The sequence below is a fragment of the Pan troglodytes genome, chromosome 16, assembly GCF_028858775.2.
Source record: "Pan troglodytes isolate AG18354 chromosome 16, NHGRI_mPanTro3-v2.0_pri, whole genome shotgun sequence".
Classification (NCBI taxonomy): Eukaryota; Metazoa; Chordata; class Mammalia; order Primates; family Hominidae; genus Pan; species Pan troglodytes.
The window spans coordinates 70946528-70964016 of record NC_072414.2 but is presented as its reverse complement, the minus strand read 5'-3'; the positions used below and the strand labels follow the sequence as shown (position 1 = coordinate 70964016).

Here is a 17489-nt window from a genome sequence, read left to right as displayed (position 1 = left end):
AGCGAGTCCTTGCCCAGAAACCAGAAGCAGCTTTCAGGCTAGGGGTGGGACACTTTCCTCTCTGCTCCCTAAAATGCTAGCTGCAGGCCCGTGAGGGCTCTGCCAGAAGAGGAAGCCACCCCCATATCAGCTCTGCTCGATAGGCCCTGCCAAGGGCAAGGCTGGACCTCACCCGAGAGAGGCCAAAAGGCCAATATGGAAGGTTCAGGACTTGCCTGTTGCTGGGTGTCTTGCCTACAGGAAGCCCCAACATGCTTTCCTTTTCATTCAGAGGCTCGGTGTGGCTCAGTCCCTATGCTGTGTGTCCCTGTGGGGCCCTCCAGCAGTCCTCTGTCCCAATCTGGCAACTCCATACATTTGCCCACATGGCTCTGGATTTCGGATGGGTGTGTGTGTGTGTGTTTGATTGAGTGTTCTCTTGTCCCCTCCTTCATGGCCCCTCACTATAGAGCAAGCTTGTGCAACCCGTGGCCTAAGGGCCGCATATGGCCCAGGATGGTTTTAAATGCAGCCCAACACAAATTGGTAAACTTTCTTAAAACATTAAGAGATTTTTTTGTGATTTTTTTTCAGCTTATTAGCTATCGTTAGTGTGTTAGTGTGTTTTACGTGTGGCCCAAGACAATTCTTCCAATGCGGCCAGGGAAGCGAAAAGATTGGCCACCCCTGCCATAGAGGTAGTAAATAGGGACAGAGGTTAGTACTGGGGCTGGGCGTGCTACTTGCAAGCGATTCGATTGCAAATCCACCACCTTCCCACAGCTGAACCATGGCTCCCCATAAATACCAGGGGAAGTCGACCCTCAGTGATCAGAGGACCTCTGATCCTTTTCACTGGTCTGGGTGGTCAGAAACCCCCAAAAGCCTTGAGAAACACTCTGAGTCCTTTGGTCATTTGCAGTCAGCTTGCAGTCACCAGGCCTCCCGTTCTCCCTTCCATCCTTAGAGCACTCCACGGCTACCTGGCTACTGTCACACATGCAGGGTGAAGGGGGAGAGCACCTCTCAGAACCCACCGGTCAGCACTGCCACAGACAGCCTTACGACTCCAGAGTTGCTTCTCAGATCTTTGGATTATTTCTCCATCAGACTCATAAGCCTGGGCTTCAGACTTGGAGTATGATAGAAAGGAAATGAAGAGCTGGCCGGGCACAGTGGCTCACACCTGTAATCTGAGCACTTTGGGAGGCTGAGGCGAGCAGATCACTTGAGCTTAGGAGTTCTAGACCAGCCTGGGCAACATGGCAAAAATACAAAATTTTTGTCCCTACCAAAAATACAAAAATTCGCTGGGTATGGTGGTGCGTGCATGTAGTCCAGCTACTTAGGAGGCTGAGGCAGGAGGACCATTGGAGCCCGAGAAGTCAAGGCTGCAGTGAGCTGTGATTGTGCCACTGCACTCCAGTCTAGGTAACAGAGTGAGACCCTGCCTCAAAAAAAAAAAAAGAAAAAAGAAAAAGAAAGGAAGGAAATGAAGACCTGTGCATGTAATAATCATGGACTGGAAGGGATGGAAGGATGCAAAGCAGCCCCTCCAGTGGCTGGATGCTCCTTACTCTTTTTTTTTTTTTTTGTATCACAAAGCACAGTAAATATATATATTTGAAATTACAAGCCTGTATACAAATGCATATATGCATCACAGAAACAAAAATTCCACAAAACAATATATACCTTTATTTCATTTGATGAAGTCAGATATTTTCTTTTTCACTTGTTATTTTTATTTGTTTTCAATTAAATAGAGATGGGGTCTCACTATGTTGCTCAGGCTGGTCTTGAACTGTTGGACTCAAGTGATCCTCCCACCTCAACCTCTCAAATCCCACTGCCTGGGATTACAGGAGTGAGCCACCACTCGGCCCTTTTTCACTTTTTAAAAATTCTGGTCTACACCTTCTAAATTGATTTCAACACCCATGAAAGGGTCAGCCCTACATTTGGAAAAACACTTCTGTCTGCTGTGTCCCTAACGCCAGGCATCTGCCTCCTTCACGACTTTGCCATACTGTGCCAACTGTACTTGTGTTTACCTAACAGCCTCTTTAAATTAATTCACTTTTTCCCAAAAAGAAATAAGAAGGAAATTTTGTATCATGGCAAATGGAAAACCAGCATACTCGCTGTAAATACAAGAATGCCATTTAAAAATATATGGTAAAAACAAAATAATGTTATTGAATTCTGGCCAAATACTGATGTTTGCCAACACTCTGATTCTGACACCTGTTGCTATTTGTCTAAAAAGATAAAATGTGAAAGGAGGAGAATGGCAAGTATCAAAAGTGTCAAAGTCACACTTATCACCAAATGAGGCGCTCTCCCTGAGCAGAAGGGAAAAAAGTAAAAATCCAATGTTTCTTACCACGTGAATTCATGTTATTTAATATCGTGCATGTAAGTCACCTAAAATCAGCCATGAGACCACCTAAAACTGTCTTAGCTGCTATCATTGCTTTATACATGAGGAGCCTGAGGACCAGAGAGGGAAAGACCTGGCCTAGGGTCACACAGCAGGCAGGTGAGGGACAGGGGCCAGGTTTCTGCTCTTGCTCTATCATCCTCCCAGCCTCACCTTCCTCCAGGTTAGCAGGGTTGCCAGGCGGCCACAAGGAGACAAAGGTGAGATGGGCTGGGAATGAGGGTCACTGCACTGTGCTCGATGATGCCACCGCATCTGTGTGCTGAGCTGACAGGAGGCGGCAGAGCACTGGGGAGGAGGCCCCAGAAGGAGCTAAAGGGAGCCCTGCCAGCACATAACGACCTCCAGGCTCCATCACAGGCTCCATCAACCCTTACCCAGCACCGAGCCAAGGGCACCAGAACACGCTGGGAAAGAGCAGTAACAGGAGGCCCTGCTTTGGACCAAAAATCAGAGAGGCATGGCCCATCACTCCAGGGGCCCAGCTCCCAAAGATGCAGTCCCCGACGAGTCACCAACCATGGAAACTATCACCCAACCCCCTGCCCCGAAGCCACTTTCAGGAAAGTGACCTCAGAGAGCAAGGGTTTCCTGCCCTGGCACCCAAGCCCAGTGCTTAGGTGGGTGGGAGATGCCAGTGGAGACAGGAGAGGTCTCAGGGAGCAGAGACAAGGGTGTCAGGGTGACTGGCAGGAGTTGGGGGTCTGGGGCTGCAGAGCCCTCCGGGAGGTGATTCAGGGGGAGGATCCGGATGGGAGAGTCTCAGGGAGAGATAGGAAAGGTGAGTCCAGAGGGGCTGGTGACAGAGCCTAAGGACTGACTGGGACAGAAGGCAGAGAGGTAGGGGAGGACCTTCTGGCTCAGGGAGGAAAGAGACAATCTGAGATGCCCCAGTGGGTGTAAGAGGCCCCAGTCAGCACCATGTTGCCCCCACCACCCCAGAGGACTGGCCCTGAGACCCAGCCGACAGTCCTGGGCGTGTAGAATAGTCAAGTCCTAGAGTGTAGTGTGATTCTTGGTGACTGCAAGTCCCTTTGCCTCTAGCAAAGCAAAAGGTGCATGCGGGATGTTCTGTTCTTGGTAGACGTTACTTTTTTAAAATGAAAAACTTTTGTTAATGCCGTTTGCTTCCAAGTTGTGACCCACCCTGTGTCCCTTACCTGGGGATGTACCTCACCGACCTGGCCTTCATCGAGGAGGGGACGCCCAATTACACGGAAGACGGCCTGGTCAACTTCTCCAAGATGAGGATGGTGCGTTCCCCCCAGCCAGGCAGGGGAAGGGGGGTGTCGAAGCCCAGATGACTCAACCTGGGGCCCACCCACACTCTGCCCCACAAGGCCCAACCTGCTGCATAGGGTGCCTCCATTTGGGAGCCTGGGTCCAGCTTCCCCAATGAGAGCCATCACTATCATTGATGAGCAGTTAGAATCTGGCAGGCCCTGAGCCATGCTTTCACCGGCATTTCCTCCTCTAGTCCTGACAGTCTGAGAGGTAGCTGCTCTTCTTATTCTGCACCTTTCAGATGAGCAGACTGAGGCTGAGTGAGGTCAAGTGAGCAGCCCAAGGTCACCCCACAAGTAAAGGGCAGAGCCAGGTCTGGAGCCTGGGTCCAGGTGACTCCAAAGCCCCACACTGTTATTCACACCCATCCGTATTGTTCATATCGACACTTGCTTGATGTGGACAAAGTAAAACCACTTACACAGTACCTCCTAAAAGAGTAAGTTTCCAGTTTTCCCAGAAAAATCTAGAACTTGGGATAATGGCTGAGGAGACTTCTCCCATTAGAAACAGGATTCTAACCGTCTCCTTCTCCCCTCTCACTTCGCCAGAAAGCCTCTACTTGCACCAGTTTTATATAATGGGCCTTGACATTAGATTTTTGTTGGATGGAAAGGGTTTTTTCAGGCACCATCCTGAAGAGCGAAAGCTGCTTTTCATCGTGTCTTGTGCACAGCAGGCGCTAAGGAAGTGGCAGATGCCTTTAACTTTTGCTGGAGTCATGGGGTTTTGTTTTAGTGATGTTAGGTAGCTTATGCCACTAATTAAAGGAGATTTTTTTTCTTCTCTCAGTCACATAGTGTAATTTACCTATAGAGTCTTGACAAGTCTTGGAAGCAGATTTCTGTTTTAAAAAAGAAAAAGAAAAAAAAAAACATGAGGCCGGGTGTGGTCGCTCACACCTATAATCCCAGCACTTTGGGAGCTGAGGCGGGTGGATCACTTGAGGTCAGAAATTCAAGACCAGCCTGGTCAACATGGTGAAACCCCATCTCTACTAAAAATACAAAAATTAGCCGGGCGTGGTGGCATGCACCTATAATCCCACCTACTCAGGAGGCTGAGGCAGGAGGATCACTTGAACCCAGGAGACAGAGGTTGCACTGAGCTGAGATCACGCCACTGCACTCCAGCCTGGGTGACAGAGTGAGACTCCATCTCAAAAAATAAAAATAAAAACAAACACACATGATGCCTCCATGGGACCTTCCAGGAGGCAACATGTATGGAATTAAGAGGCTGACTTCAGATTTAGTTGTTGATGCCCCTTCAGTTCTGCAAATTTGGGGGTGGAACTAGGAGAGCAAACTGCGTTCTGAAACACTCCTTCCTTCCCACAGATATCCCATATTATCCGAGAGATTCGCCAGTTTCAACAAACTGCCTACAAAATAGAGCACCAAGCAAAGGTAAGCTGTGCCTTTTCCTGGTCACTTGCATGCTTTCACAGTGGCTCTGTCTAGGCCACCTTCCACCCTGTCCCCTCCATACCCATCCACTTTCCCTTCCAGAATTCTCTTGAGCCCAGCTCAAACACCATCCCTGTAAGGAAGGCTTCCCTAGTCCCTATTTCTTCAAATTGGGCCTGTGTTCATCTTGTGACTCTTGTCTGATCTCACCTGCCATAGGATGGTTTATATTCATGTCTAATCTCCCCCAGGGCAAGACATGCAGAGTTGATAACATCTGTTTCTGAAAGGTACTATGCTTACAAGTTACAAAATCCACAGATATAAGGAGTGCACGGTGAAATGTCCCCCAGCCACCTAGTTCCCCTTCCAAAGGCAACATTTCCACCCGTTTCTTGTGTCTAGGTCCACAGGCAATCCATAAACACAAGCCAACTTTGCATACCATTCTCTAGCATACTATACACTGCTCAGTATCATTCCTTTTTTTCCTTCATAATACATCTTGGAGATCATTCCTATTAAAATAGAAGCATCCTTATTCTTTCTTACAGCTGCAGAGAAATCTATTTAGCCAATCCTCTGTAATGATGAACATTTAGGTTGTTTTGATCTTTTGCTGCTACAGACAAGGCACAAAGAAATACTTTGTACATCCAGAAACAGGCAGGGAGGGCCATAGGGTATGGATCCCAGGGTCTGTGCTGCTCTGAGGGCCTAGAGAGCCTTACTGGAGGAGGAGAATCCTGGAAGAGTTTTCCTGGTTGGGGTAGACATGTCTTTCTTGCAGAGAGACAGGCTTGTGTAAGGCTAAGTACAGTGACCCCCTCCACCACCACCACCAAATGGCTGGCTGCAGAGAGTAGCATCAGGCCTGCCAGAAACAGATGGAACTGGTGGGATCCTAAAAGGATCAGGGACTTTGTCCGTAGGACCATAGGAAGCCCTGAAAGGAGGTTATATAATTGGACTAGTTTGCATTTTTAAAAGATTTGCAAGGCCATGTAAGAGAATGGTTGGTCTGAAAAAAAAAAAAAAGTCTCAGCTAGCCAAAAAGAAAAAAAATTGTTTAATAAAAAAGAATGGTTGGCATGTTAGTCTCATTACATTATTCAAAGCCTGTACTGTAGGCCCCATTTTACAGATAAAATAACAGATTTGCTAACCCAGACTCTTGGGCTCCCAATCCTATGACTTTTCTTTTCTTTTTCTTTTTCTTTTTTTTTTTTTTTTTTTGAGACAGAGTCTCACTCTGTCACCAGGCTGGACTGCAGTGGTACAATCTTGGCTCGCTGCAACCTCCACCTCCCGGGTTCAATCAATTCTTCTGTCTCAGCCTCCCGCATAGCTGGGATCAGGGACTTTGTCCTTAGGACCATGGGAAGCCCTGAAAGGAGGTTATGTAATTGGACTAGTTTGCATTTTTGAAAGATTGCAAGGCCATGTAAGAGAATGGCTGGTCTGGCACGCCACTATGCCCCAATAATTTTTGTATTTTTAGTAGAGACGGAGTTTCACCATATTGGTCAGGCTGGTCTCAGACTCCTGACCTCAGGTGATCCACTCACCTCAGCCTCCCAAAGTATTGAGATTACAGGCATGAACCACCACGCCCAGCCTCCAATCCTATGACCTTTCTTCCCTGCCCAGAGATACAGCATCTTAACCTCCTAGTGTGCAGTTCACAAAAACATCCAGCTCCAGACACACCCTCAAGCACACCGGAAAATCAAGCTTTTATTGTTTTTCCCTTCTAATGTCCTTTGTGATCAATGTGTTTTTTGAGAATGTGTCAATTTTTTGCCATATTCTGAGAACTCATGATCTGCTTTATAGCTGATAGCCGTATCGAAGGAGAAAAATCAGTGGACTAACTACAATTAGTTAAACTGGCCACTTTTGCTTTGCTTTCCATTCATTCTCTCACTCCACAAATATTCATTGAGCAAGTCTTACATGCCAAGCACTATAGTAGGCTCTTGGCTCAGCAGTGAACAAAACAGATAAACTCTTGGCCCTCACGAGCTTGTGTTCTAGAGGGAGATAGACTAAGAGGCAAAAAAATATAATATGACAGATGATTATTACAACCATGGAAGAAATGAAGCAGGGGAGAGGAATGGGAGGTTGGGAAAGGAATAGGGGGCCATAGAATCCTAGAATTTTCTTTTCTTTTCTTTTCTTTTTTTTAAGACAGAGTCTTACTCTGTCACCCAGGCTGGAGTGCAATGGCGCGATCTCAGCTCACTGCAACCTCTGCCTCCCGGGTTCAAGCAATTCTCCTGCCTCAGCCTCCTGAGTAGCTGGGACTACAGGTGTGAGCCACCACGCCCGGCTAATTTTTGTACGTTTAGTAGAGACGGGGTTTCACCACGTTGGTCAGGCTGGTCTCAAACTCCTGACCTCGTGATCCACCCGCCTCAGCCTCCCAAAGTGCTGGGATTACAGGCATGACCTAGGATTTTCAATGTTGGACAAAACAGAAATAAAGGGCATCATGAGCCACAACATCACCTATATTATGCATCAAAGTGTTTGAATCTAATCAGGAGGAACCAACAGACAATTTCAGAATATGGGACATTCTGTGAGACAGCTGCTCTGTAACTCAGTGGTGTGCTAGTAAATGTTAAACTGGTCTTGGGGGTAGAGGATTGAGTCTTGATGTGTAGCATTTGCTGTTGAAGAGAAAAATGATTGGAACACTTGTTAAAAATGGTAACATTGGAACATTTGTTTAAAATAGTAGGTTTATTCAAACCTGAGGCAATAGAGGCCAAGACTGTTTCTTGGGGGAGAGAGATTGAACTCAACTGCAAATACAACAGGGACAGGTGGGGATTTGTAGTCAATGGGCCAAGAAAGGGGGTCAGTGGATGGAAAATTACTAAGAGGAGATAGCAAGAGTAGGGGAATTCTTGCTAAACCGGCCTAACAGGTTTTTATTAAAGTCCGGCCAAAGACTTCAGATATCAGGGGTGGAGAATGAAGAATTTGAGCAGATATCAAGGTAGGGGGATTCTTGCTAAAGGCAAGCCAAATTTGAAGCCTAGGCATGAAGAGAGCTCAGAGGAGCCTGTTAGGTGATGCCAGCAGGGCCACTTTCAAACCACCACCTGGACATCACTGAAAGCAGAGTTGAGAACAGAGGCTAAAAATTGGCACATGCAGGCTGGCATGAGCCAGCTCCAACACACTACTGCGTATACTCTTCAAAAATATCAATGTCTTTTAGCAATAAAATATTTTCAATTAAAAATATATATATATCGGCTGGGAGTAGTGGCTCATGCCTGTAAATCCCAGCACTTCAGGAGACTGAGGCAGGAGGATCACTTGAGCCTAGGAGTTTGAAGTGAGCCTGGGCAACATAGGGAGATCAGAGATCCTATCTCTAGCAAAAATCATAATAATAATTAGCTGGGCATGGTGGTGCACGCCTGTAGTCACATCTACTCAGGAGTCTGAGGCAGGCGGATCACTTGAGCCCAGGAGTTCAAGGCTGTAGTAAGCTATAATTTCACCACTGCACACTAGCCTGGGCAACAGAGTGAGGCTTTGTGTCTAAAAATAAAACACACACACACACACACACACACACACACATCAGTGTCATGAAAAATAAAAAAGACTAAAACACACAGGCTGGGCTCAGTGGTGAGCTTTTAATCCTAGCACTGTGAGAGGCAGAGGGAGGAGGCTACTTGAGTTCAGGAGTTCAAGATCAGCAACATAGTGAGACCCTGTCTCTATAATGAAAAAAAATTTTTTCAAAAAATAATAATAAAATAAGACTAAATCATATGACATCTAAATGCAATGTGTGAATGTTGATTAGATCTGGGATTTTAAAAAACAGCTATAAAGATTATTTTGTTCATTAAAACTTGAAGAAATTTGAATCTGGTCTGTACATCAGCTAATTTTATTTTATTGATATTAAATGTCCTAGATGTAATGATGTTACGGTTATGTAAGAGAATGTCTGTATTCTTAGGAGATGCATGGCTGAAGTATTCAGTGGGGGAAACACTACACTATTTACCTTCAAATGGTTCAGCCCTCAGAAAAAGGATTATACGTATATGTTGTATGCATAGTTTTTATATTTTTTAAATAAAAAGTTGGCTGGAAAACAGACAACAGTAAAAGCATTAACCATGGAAAAACAGATATAAATACTGGAAGAAATATGTAAAACAGGACTATCCACTAGAAATATAATGCAAGCTACATATGTAACTTTAAGTATCCTACAGGGTCACATTTTTTAACTTATTTTTATTTATTTATTTATTTTAGTTTTTTGAAACAGGATCTCACCCTGTCACCCAGGCTGGAGTGCTATGGTGTGATCTTGGCTCACTGTAGCCTCGACCTCATGAGGTTCAAGCGATCCTCCTACCTCACCCTCCTGAATAGCTGGGACTGCAGGTGTTCACCATTACACCCAACTAATTCTTTTATATTTTTTGTAGAAACAGGGTTTTGCCATGTTGTCCAGCCTGGTCTCGAACTCCTGGCCTCAAGTGATCTGCCTGCCTCGGCCTCCCAAAGTGCTGGGATTACAGGAATGAGCCACTGCACCTGGCCTGTTTTTTTTGTTTGTTTGTTTGAGGCAGGGTCTCACTCTGTCACCCAGGCTCAAATGCAGTGACACAGTCATAGCTCACTGCAACCTCAACTTCCCCGGCTTAAGGTATGACCACACCCAGCTAATTTTTTATTTTTTTATAGAGACAGGGTCTGCCCATGTTGAACTCCTGCGCTCAAGTGATCCTGTCGTCTTGGCCTCCCAAAGAGCTGGGATTACAGGTTTGAGCCACCATTCCCAGCCTCATTTTTTTTAAAAGCAAAAAGAAATAGGTAAAATTAACTATAATAATATGTTTTATTTAATACAATATATCCAAATAATTGTCAGTTCAGCATGTAATCAATTTAAAAATTGACTGAGATATTTTACTTTATTTTATTCATACTAAACTTTCAAAAATCCAGTGTGTATTTTACACGTCACATCTTAATTCAGATGAGCCCTGTTTCAAGTGCTCAGTAGCTACACGTGGCTAATGGCTGCTGCACTGGATTTGGGGGGCTCTGTAAGAACTGAAAATGGCTATCTCTAGAGAGCCAGGCCTGGTGGCTGAGAAGGGGCAACAGAGGATTGCTGGTTTTCATTATGAACCGTTTAATGCTACTTGGCTTTTTTAATTACACAAAATAAGGTATAAATTAATTTTATATCTAAAATAAGATATAAATCAACTTTAAAATAAAAAGAAATAAAAATACAATTTAAAAATAAATAGTCCCGGGCCTGGCACGGTGGCTCTCAACTGTAATCCCAGCATTTTGGGAGGCCAAGGCAGGAGAATTGCTTGAGGCCAGAAGTTTGAGACCAGCCTAGGCAACAGAGTAAAGGCTCCCAACTCCACAAAAAAATAAAAAAAATAAAAACATTAGCCAGGCGTAGTGGCTCATGCCTGTAGTCCCAGCTACTCAGGAGGCTAAGGCAGAAAGATCACTTGAGCCCAAGAGGTTGAGGCTACAGTGAGCCATGATCGTGCCACTGCACTGCAGCCTGGGCAACAGAGTGGGATCCTGACTCTGTTTAAAAAAAAAAAAAATTTAAGTCCTCATGGTCTGGTAGGGAAACTTTGAGTTTTCGGGCATGGCTCTTAGAGGATAAACACATGGTGATTTTAATAACAAGCTCAAACATTGAATTCATCAGCTTAAAGCACTAAGGGAATCAGGCCTAAGCCACTGGGGGTTCAGAATGGCTCCCTGGCCAATTAACAGCAGCAAGCCAGAGCCTGCTCAGCATCTCTGGGACTCCTCCCTCTGCCTTATTCAACACCAACCAGCCTCCACCCAGCCCACTCTCACATCCTTCTCTCAGTCGACCAGGGAACACCTGGGTTCAAATCCCGGCAAAGCCACTCACCAACTGTGTTACCTTCTGCCTCAACTGTAACATGAGATTCTTTTATTTTATTTTTGAGACGGAGTTTCACTCTGTCACCCAGCCTGGAGTGCAGTGGCGCGATCTCGGCTCACTGCAACTTCTGCCTCCCAGGTTCAAGTGATTCTCCAGCCTCAGCCTCCCAAGTAGCTGTGATTACAGGTGCCTGCCACCACGCCCGACTAATTTTTGTATTTTTAGTAGAGATGGGGTTTTACCACACTGGCCAGGCTAGTCTCAAACTCCTGACCTCAAGTGATCCACCTGCTTTGGCCTCCCAAAGTGCTGGGATTACAGACATAAGCCACTGCGCCTGGCTGGTCACATGAGATTCTTATACCAGTGTGGGATGGGTTGTTTTTGATGATTAAATATGACAAACTTTGTCAAAGGACTTTATAAAAAGCATTGCTGTCTGATGCAAGAACTCATGCATACATGAGGAACGGTTGGTTTCTGGTCTCCGTGAATGAGTGCAGGGATTTTGAGGGCCTGTTGAGGGGGTCTAATGTGGCTAAAGAGGGGGGTTGTTGGCAACTGCAGGGCTAGAGCCCCTGCTTTGGGGGCAAGAACCTCTGGGAAAGAGCAGAGGGATTTAAAGGCAGTGGGTCTCCAGTGTCCGTGTGCATCCGAATCACGCTCACCAAAAAGAGTGAGTTGTACTGTATGTACCTTTTTTTAAGTAAAATGATACTCAATCCTTGACAAGCCTACTCTGCTGACAGTGTTGGCCGTTGTAGTAAGAAACCCATGATCCTTCTCCTAGGGATTTATGCTTTTAATACTTAGTTGAGGCAAAAGGCTATATTCTAGAAGATCTTCATTGCAACATTTATTTTATATATAAAATACCAAAAACCTGAAAACGGCCGGGCGCAGTGGCTCATGCTCGTAATCACAGCACTTTGGGAGGCCGAGGAGGGTGGATCACCTGAGGTCAGGAGTTCTCAACCAGCCTGGCCAACATGGTGAAACCTAATAGTATAAATGAAAGCATACCAAGTGCTATCCATTCCATAGGTACAACTATGGAAAAGTACTTTTGTATTTTAAGAACTAGACGATCACACAAAAAAATGAAAACAGTTATTTTAGAGTGGTGAGATTACGGGCTTCTGTTTTTCTCCAAAAATGTATTTTATATTGTCATGTCCTTTATTCTACAATAAAAAATATTAAGATAAAAGTATCAACATAACTCAGCAGTATTTAAGGGTCTGTGTTTGTGTGTTCATCCAGCCTGGGAACCACAGAGTTGCCATGTGGATCACACAGGGCTCATCCAGAAGGCACGGTGCTCACACTGGGCCCTGGAAAGTCTCAGAAGTTACCAAGAAAATTTCAGGGTTTTCTTCCATCTCCTGCTTTTGTCTCCTTAAACTTTGATGTGCAATACAAATAAATATTACTGGCCAGGGCCAGTGGCTCATGCCTGTGATCCCAGCTCTTTGGGAGGCCGAGGCAGGCGGATCACCTGAGGTCAGAAGTTCGAGACCAGCCTGGCCAACATGGTGAAACCCTGTCTCTACTAATAATACAAAAATTAGCCAGGCATGGTGACGCATGCCTGTAATCCCAGCTACTCGGGAGGCTGAGGCAGAAGAATCGCTTGAACTCGGGAGGCGGAGGTTGCAGTGAGCCAAGATGGCGCCACTGTACTCCAGCCTGGGTGACAAGAGTGAAACTCCCCCTCAAAAAAATAAATAAATAAATAAATATTACTGCTCCTCAGACTTCTTTCATTAACAGCTTTGCAATGGTGCTATATGCTGCCAGTCTTCCTCGAAAGTACAATGTCTTAGGAAAATTAGCCTGACTTAGCCAAGTCAGGTCAAGAGTTCAACACCAGCCTGGCCAACATGACAAAACCCCGTCTCTACTAAAATTGATCCTGCACATGCTCACTATGGAGGAAACTAATCAGTTTCCTGATCCCCAGGGGGCTTGGGAGGTAGAGATTCATGCATTCTAGAAAGGACTGTTCACATGACACTACTATCTAGGTATAAAAGACTGTTTCACATGGTCATAAAATCGCCATGTCTTTATCAGTGGGTGTAGGTTAAACCAGACTGTGATATCTAAAGTCATCTTCCTAGAAGTGCTGGGAATGAGCTGCTAATCAGACATAGTAATCACTTTATCTGTGACTATTAATCAGCATAGCAGACAGCCGGTTCCAACCTTTATAGCAGCAGAGTCAATTAGCCAAGACAAAAGCAGCAGACTTTATTTTTCTCAAGCAGCTACCAAAAGATTCCCAAACATATAATAAGAAAATTTGGCCAGGCACGGTGGCTTGCACCTGTAATCCCAGCACTTCAGGAGGCCAAGGCAGGTGGATCACTTGAGGCCAGGAATTCAAGACCAGCCTGGCCAACATGGCAAAACCCTGTCTCTACTGAAAATACAAAAATTAGCCAGGCATGGTGGCACATGCCTGGGATCCCAACTACTCAGGAGGCTGAGACAGGACAATCGCTTGAACCCGGGAGGCAGAGGTTGCAGTGAGCCCAGATTGCACCACTGCACTCCAGACTGGGCGACAGAGCAAGATGCTGTCTCAAAAAAAAAAAGAAAATTTTTTTCTTTCTGCTCTGGATTTATGTAGCGGGGGAAAATGTGCCTTTAGTTCCAAACAACTGACAAGTAAATAAGTCTTGGAAAGCTACTTTTTGGAGCAGGGGGCTGCCTGTGAGGTTAGAGCTCAGATCTCTCATTGCACATTTAATGCGCAGGCATTCAGCAAAATGCTTCAGAGCAGGAGTGGGGTGGGGAGAGAGGAGAAGACAGGATAACCTAACTCATGTGAGTGCATCTTTCTGATTTTCCACTCTTAAGATTTCTCCCCAGGGTGAGAAAAAGGGAGGCTCTTCTCTCACACAGCCTCCATTTCCACTTGCCTCTCTTGGAGTGAATCTCTCACAGTACCATGTAATCCTAGTGTTTTAATACATTTTGTCCCAACATTTTATTATAAAACTTTTTATTTTATTTTATTTTATTTTATTTTATTTTAAGACAAGGTCTGTACCCAAGCTGGGGTACAGTGGTGTGAACACAGCTCACTGCTGCCTTGACCTCCTGGGCTCAAGTGATCCTGCTGCCTCAGCCTCACATGTAACTGGAACCACAGGTGCACACCACAATACCCAGCTACTTTTTTGATTTTTTGTAGAAACAGGGTCTCACTTTGTTGCCCAAGCTGGTTTCAAACTCCTGGGCTCAAGCGATCCTCCTGCCTCAGCATCCCAAAGTGCTGGGATTAGAGGCATGAGCCACCACGCCCAGCCTTATGAAACTTTTCAAATATACAGAAACACTGACAGAATTGTGACAGACAGATCAAACATACAGAAACACTGGCAGAATTGTGAACACATATATCTGCCACCTAGTTTCTACAATTGACTTTTTTTTACTTTTGTACCAGCCTTAATATTATGACAATATTAAATAATAATCCTAAGACAATACTTACGTCGACTACTTAAAACTTATGTCAAGATGGAACACTACTGAATGCATTTTTGCCTCATATGCCCACCTGACTCTCCCCAGTAAGAGGCTTGGGCCCTAGGAGATAAAGTGCATCCACAATCAGTACTATGGAGGTCCCACAACCCTCCCATTCCCTTTTCTCTTTTCTTTTCTCAGGTAACGCAATATTTACTGGACCAATCTTTTGTAATGGATGAAGAAAGCCTCTACGAGTCTTCTCTCCGAATAGAACCAAAACTCCCCACCTGAAGCTGTGCCCAGCCCAGACCCAGCTGCTCCCGGGGACATGTGCTAGATGATACTGTACATATTCGTTTGGTTTCACTGGATTTTCTTCTTCAGTATGTGCTTCTCCAAGAATACAAATCGTCCTTGTTCTTAGATTCCTGTAGAACCGGAATATGAATTTCTGCACCGTTTCAGACTTCGCCCACCCATCCCTCCCCTCGTCTCCTGCAGTGCCTGTTTCTTTTAAACAGCTGTACTCTTGGTCCCTCTTCCCTAGACTCCTCACTCTTCTCAGAGGGGAAACAGCACCCTTGCATACAAGAATCTTAGACTCCAGTCCTGCTTCCGTCCCTCCCCAGCCCAGGCTCCTGGGTTGAGGTGGCCACCCAGGCATCCTCCCAGCATGTTCCATGTAGTTGTTATAACTGGGTGGGGGGTGGGGGGCGGCGGGAGGGGGAAACCATACCCTGAAGTCCAGTCATTGACAAATCTTCCCGCTGATGGTGATGTCAATTTCCAAAGCAGCTTCTCCAGCCAAAATCGCAGGTCTCAAAACTCCCCATGTGTCTCCCAGTAACCTGGACGGAAGGGAGTCCTCTCTGCTCAGAACCACACCCCTCGTACCAATGCTGCCATCTCGTTCAGGCCCCACGTCGCTCCTTGCTCTAGGATTAACACCAGATAGCATGAATAGCAGTCTCAATACAACTGGATGAGGCCCTAGACTTCCCGAGGAAATGGAGTCACAAACACCAAGCCACGTCGACTCTTGCCGACCACTGGCCCAGCATCCACTGAAAGTCGGGAACACAAAAATGTCACTTTTCCTCTTTAAGCTGCCTAACGGTCACTACAAGCTTACATTGAGATGCTCTAAGTCTGTATACCTTGTGATAATTAGTACCACACTGTAGAATTAGGAAATCAATAACCAAGTGTTTTTATTGCATATACTGTAGTCCTGTCTAAATGCCTTCTAGCAGGAATATAGTAATGTAGTGCTTATTCTGTGAATATTACCATGTATTTTTTACACTGTACAGTATAGAAAACACAGGTTAACTCCGAAGTGGCAGGCATGCTCCACTACAACAGACAGACAACTTTTGCTGTAAGCAATACCTAGTGGTATGAGAATTCTATTTCAAGTCCTAAAATATTTCAACTTACAGCTTGTTTGGAAAAAAATTTCCATTTTTGTAAAAATATATGTTTCCTGATTACCTCTTGCTAATAAATCTATTCTATCTCAGGGTGAACAGCGAGTTTTGATGGGTTTCATTCGTTCAGTCAAGGAATATTTGATGAGCACTTGCTCCTTACCCAGCCCAGCCTGGGACCGGAGATCCAGAGTGTCAAGGACACCATACCTGCTTTTTAGGCACCAACAGTTTGGTGGGGAAGACTGTTTCAGTTGCCTATTGCACCAAGAACAAGCCACTCCAAAACATAATGGCTTAAAACCATTTTTGTTACCTTTCACAGTTCTATGGGTTGACTGGGTCCAGCTGTCAGTTCTTATTTGGAGTCTCTCATGAAGTTTCAGTCACTCAGCAACTGGGACTGGAGTCATCTGAAGGCTCAACTGGACCAGGTGGTGCTCTAGTTGGTGCACCAAGATGGCGCTGTAACATGGCTGGATGTTGATGTCTGCTGGCTGCACTGGGGCTGTTCATGGGAGCATCCACACGTGGCCTCTCTGTGTGGCTTGGGCTCCTCACAGTCCGGAAGCTGGGTTCCAAGAGCGACTGTTCCAGCAGCCTCAGGCAGAAGCTGCAAGGCTGCCCAGATGCCATCCTGCCCAGATGCGTCCTCACTGTCACCCAGGAAGGGAAGCCCCGGAACACCACCCTCAGTCACAGGCATGGGGCCCACTGCAAGGCACAACCCACTCCAGAGCTCCCAAGGCCGCCTCCCCTGGGACCTGCAGCCAGCTGGCTCCATAACTGCTTTTCCGTTTCCTCCAGGCATTTTCATCCTAGCCCTACTTTGTGCTGGGATCTGAGGGGGGATAGCAAGCGGAGAAAGAAGGGATCTAGAGGGAGAAGATTCTAGATCCTTCTTTTGACTGCCAGCTGGTTTTGATTGCCAGCTTTACCTGCTTCATGAGCTCAGCCAAGTCACTTAACCTCTCAGAGCTTCACTGTTCTCATCTGAAAAATGGGGATGAAAATGGTATCTCATTACAGAGTAGAATTAAATGAATTATTATAATTAATGGTATTAAGTACTATTAAACAGTTAATGGTAGAGAAGGAAGAGTGTGTTTTGAGGTGCCAATGAAGTAGTATAAGACAAGCTGCTTTGTTAAGCAAGACATCAGCTGTTACTCCTGGCACCAAAAGCCGTCTGGGGTTCCATGGGTCAGTGGCCTTGATACCAAAACAAACTTGGGCCCACCTGCCCGGCACAGCAAAGCCAAGCACTGACATTGGGATTGCAGCGAGAGAAAGTGAGGCATTTATTGCAAGGGCACCAAGCAAGATGAATCACGCCGCTCATGCTTAACACCTGAACTTAAGTCTTTACCCTACCTGATGGCTTACAGGTAAGAGTTTTTAAAGTTGGGATGGCAGGGGTTACAGGCAAGGTCATAAATCAACCACAGAGGCTACACATTGGTTGATGTATAAAGGCGGGACATCTTCAGGGGGGTGCCGTGCACCGGTCATAGGTG

At 45.7% G+C, this 17489-nt stretch overlaps 1 protein-coding gene across 5 annotated transcripts in view; it reads left to right on the top strand.

The window, feature by feature from the left end:
• RASGRF1 (Ras protein specific guanine nucleotide releasing factor 1) overlaps positions 1–16071 on the top strand; it is a 130365-nt gene extending 114294 nt beyond the window's left edge. For 4 of the 5 annotated variants that reach the window (XM_001153395.6, XM_009429655.4, XM_009429654.4 and 1 more), the window contains 3 exons: positions 3558–3675; positions 5047–5115; positions 14741–16071. In XM_001153395.6, the coding sequence (XP_001153395.2) occupies positions 3558–3675; positions 5047–5115; positions 14741–14833 (280 nt within the window). In that variant the 3' untranslated portion in view covers positions 14834–16071. Of the gene's footprint in view, positions 1–3557; positions 3676–5046; positions 5116–14740 lie in introns of those variants that run through there. The other variant, XM_063794263.1, reaches the window with a different exon arrangement.
• Positions 16072–17489: the final 1418 nt, after the last annotated feature.